The 3627-nt window shown below is 59.6% G+C and overlaps 1 protein-coding gene across 1 annotated transcript; it reads right to left on the reverse strand.

The window, feature by feature from the left end:
* Positions 1–270: 270 nt before the first annotated feature.
* On the reverse strand, positions 271–3275 carry TMEM177 (transmembrane protein 177). Its single transcript, XM_043488203.1, has 2 exons — positions 3184–3275; positions 271–1521 (listed from the first exon to the last, which is right to left on the reverse strand). The coding sequence occupies exon 2, from the start codon at positions 1498–1500 to the stop codon at positions 565–567; it is 936 nt and encodes a 311-aa protein (XP_043344138.1). The 5' UTR covers positions 1501–1521; positions 3184–3275; the 3' UTR covers positions 271–564.
* Between the last annotated feature and the right edge of the window lie 352 nt (positions 3276–3627).

Below are 3627 nucleotides of genomic sequence, written 5' to 3' on the forward strand. Positions count from 1 at the left end.
TCCGACTCTGTGCGACCCCATAGACGGCAGACCACCGGGCTCCCCCGTCCCTGGGATTCTCCAGGCAAGAACACTGGAGTGGGTTGCCATTTCCTTCTCCAATGTGTGAAAGTGAAAACTCTCAGTCATGTCTGACTCTTCTCGACCCCATGGACCGCAGCCCACCAGGCTCCTCTGTCCATGGGATTTTCCGGGCAAGGGTACTGGAGTGGGGTGCCATTGCCTTCTCTGTCTGACCCCTTTAGCCCCCTGTAATCAAACAGCAAGGAAGACAGCCTTCTGTTTATTTAGGCGCTGGCACCCAGGCCCTCCTGTAATGACCTCACACAACCCCAAAGGCATGCCAGGGAGTTTACATCAGTCCCGTTTTACAGTAGAGGAACCAAGGCTCAGATTCATAAAGGGACGTGTCCGAGGTGACTTGGGTCATGGGTGGTGGGCTGGGGCAGGAACTGGGCTGTTAAACCCCAAAGCTGCAAGTCTGCTGACACTGGGCTGTGGGCTTGCCCGAGTCCACGGCGAGTGGTACCTGCCTGATCTGGAAGCGTCCGGGCCACGAGGCCCTCAGGAGCCGCCGGGGCCAAGCGCTGCCCGCCACATCTGCAGCACCGAGTCCCGGCGGGCCGTGTCAGGCAGGTGTTTGATGCGGAACCAGTGTCTGGGAACAACGTTCCCGCTGGGCGTGTAGAGCTTCTCCCCCCGCTGGCCCAGCAGACTGCGAAGGGCCAGGTTGCCCGACAGAACCTTCTCGTAGAATTCCACCCCGCCCCGGGCATAGGCTGCAGACAAGGAGGCCGTGCGGCGGTCCAGCCAGGCTTCCAGGGCATGGGTGAGAGAGTCCGTGGAGAAGGCGTAGGCCACGAAGCCCGCCGTTGCTGCCACCAAGTTGAAGGCAGCCCGCAAGCTCATCGGGCCCCCGTAGAGCCCCAAGGCGTGCTTGGCCCCTACACTCAGTGCCCAGGTGCCTGCCAGGCAGGCTGGGGCTGGCAGGGCCTGCAGGGCGGCCGCCCCACTCTCCAGGTACACCACCTCCTTGGCCAAGGCGAACTTCTGGGCCTCGTGAGACAGGGTCAGGGCATCTCTCAGCCGGGCGCCCGCTGGGCTCCGCCAGTCCACGCGCTGCCCGTACACCACCACGGGCCGGTCAGTGTTGGTCACTGGGCCACCCAGGAAGCTGGCGGGGATGCCCACGACGGCCCCGCCAGGGAGTCTCGGGAAGCCGGCACTCACAGGCTGGAAGGTGAAGGTGGTGAAGGCCTCGAAGTGGTGGCCCGAGGGGATGCCAATGTCCTGCTGCACCTCCCGGAAGAGCCTCTCCAGTTCTGGGGACAGAGGCGCCGGCTGGCCCTGAGGCCAGTACTGGTACAGCCACTGGACCACGGGATCCGGGAAGAGGTGGTATGAGATCTGGGCCCCGAACAGGCCTGCGCAGGAGCCCACCAACAGGCCCGTCCTGTGTCTCTGCACAAACACCGTGGCCAGCCACAGGGGGCCTGCCATGAGGGCTGCCACCACTGTAACCTGGGCCAAGAGAAAGAGAAGTGAGCCAACAACTGCCGGGGTCAGCCTGCAGACCAAACACCCCCGGGCCACATCCCCTTTAACTGAGGCAATACGCACAGGAGCCGAGAAGTGGCCCCGGCTCTGACTCTACGTCACCACTTAACCAAATGTGCGCGTGACAATGGTCTACCAGGAAGGGGTCTGTGCTGAGTCAATAAACACACGCGAAACAATCAGGGTCTGGCAAGGAGCAGACGCTCCTCGGCCAAGGCGAACTTCCGGGCAACCTGAGACAGGGGTCAGGGCATCTCTTAGCTGGGGGCCCGCTGAGCTCTGCCAGTCCACTCGCTGCCCGTAGACAACCACGGGCCTGTCAGTGTTGGTCACTGGGCCACCCAGGAAGCTGGGGGGGATGATCCTGACGGCCCCGCCAGGGAGGCTCGGGAAGCCATGGAATGGCTATAATTACAACTTTGACTCCCACGGCTAGGAACGGCCCCAAGCAACCCACCTCTCACCCCACTGCCATAATGAACATGAGCACTAATTTAAACACGAAACACATGCCCAGCTTATTTCGTCCTTACTATATGCCCGACACAGTTCGGAGACCTTTACACATACTATTTAACAACTGAATCCTTACAACTCTGCGCCCTTATCATTATGATGTCCCTATTTTAAAGCGGTGAACACGGAGGCACAGATAGGCCTCAACTAGTAACGTGGCAGAACTATGTCCCTCCAAATTCATATGGTGAAGTCCTAACCTCCAGGAGGAGGGATGTGACTGTATTTAGAGATAGGCTCTTTAAAGAGGTAATTAAGTTAAAGCGAGGTCATTAGGATAGCCCCTAATCCAATCCAGAGGGGGACATTCGGACACAGAAGGACTACGAGGACGCAAGCCAGAAGGTGGCCATCTACAAGCCCGTGGAAGAGGCCTCAGCAGAAACCAGCCCTGCCAACACCTTGATCTTGGACCTCGGGCCTCCAGCATTTCAAGAAAACACATTTCTGCCACCCAGTTCTTGTTACTACAGCTCCAGCAGACAAATACAGGCCCAGTATTTGAACACAAGTGTCCACAGCAAATTTTCTACTGTAGATTATTTTTTATGATAAATTATAAACACGCAGGAAAGTGGAAAAAATAGTATATTACAAACTAATTTCAATCTGTCAAGTCATGGTTAGCTTTGTTTCATCTCTACTCAAACGCATAATCCCCTCCAGCTAGTTTATTTCCAAACACAGTAGGGCCATACTATTATTTCATCCGAAAATATTTCAGTAAAATTCACAATTGTTTAACTTCGGCTGAAGCTTACTGTCTTCCTGTCTGTTAAGTGTTTACTTAGCAAGTAAATTGCTGCAAACTAGAAGCCAGCGTATTCCTTGAGAGTCACGTCACTGTGCCTTTTCGCCAACGAGGCAACCAAAGCCAGGACAGAAAGGGTCCAAACGTAGGTCCTAGCTCCCCCAGGACCCCTAGCACCAAGGCCGCGCGCCCCAGGGAGGCGTGGGAGGGGGTGCCGCGCATCTCGCAGGCGGCTGGGCGAAGAAGGACCGCAAGACCCTTGCTCCACGCGGGATCCCCTGGCTACGCCCACGGCTGGAACACACCGCCTAAGGAGCCCGCAGGGGTCCGCTGGTCTGCCCGCCCCCCTCCGCGCTCACCTCCTCCGCCGCCGCGCCAGGTACGCCGAGCACGTGGGTGGGGCGGGGCCAGGCGCAAAGCACGCCGGCCGGCTCTGGGGGCGGAGACAAAGCGGCGGGGCCCTAGGGGGCGGGGCTGAGGCAGCGGTGCCCGCCCGCCGGCTTCGGGGGCGGAGCGCGGGGCGGGACCCTGGCTGATCCGCTCGAGCCGGGTCTCCCCAGCCAGTGAACGGCCTCGGGCGGCTGTCTGGGTCGTCCCTGTTTAGCACTGGAGAGACCAGCGTCAGGGCGTGGGTCAGGAGGCCTCTGGCGGACCTTCTGTCGGAGCTCACGCCCCGTCCTCCCGCCAGGTCCCATCCTTTCCCGTCGGGAAGCGCTCTGTGCTGGCGGGCCCTCTGCCCCAGCTCCACCCAAGTGATCCGCACTGCACGATCCGCGAAGCGGCGTCACACCTGTCAGCCCACC

The sequence above is a fragment of the Cervus canadensis genome, chromosome 15 (assembly GCF_019320065.1).
Source record: "Cervus canadensis isolate Bull #8, Minnesota chromosome 15, ASM1932006v1, whole genome shotgun sequence".
In the NCBI taxonomy this organism is placed as follows: Eukaryota; Metazoa; Chordata; class Mammalia; order Artiodactyla; family Cervidae; genus Cervus; species Cervus canadensis.

Coding starts and splice junctions, on each gene's coding strand:
- TMEM177 (XM_043488203.1), bottom strand. CDS start 1,500: ATGGCAGGCCCCCTGTGGCTGGCCACGGTGTTTGTGCAGAGACACAGG.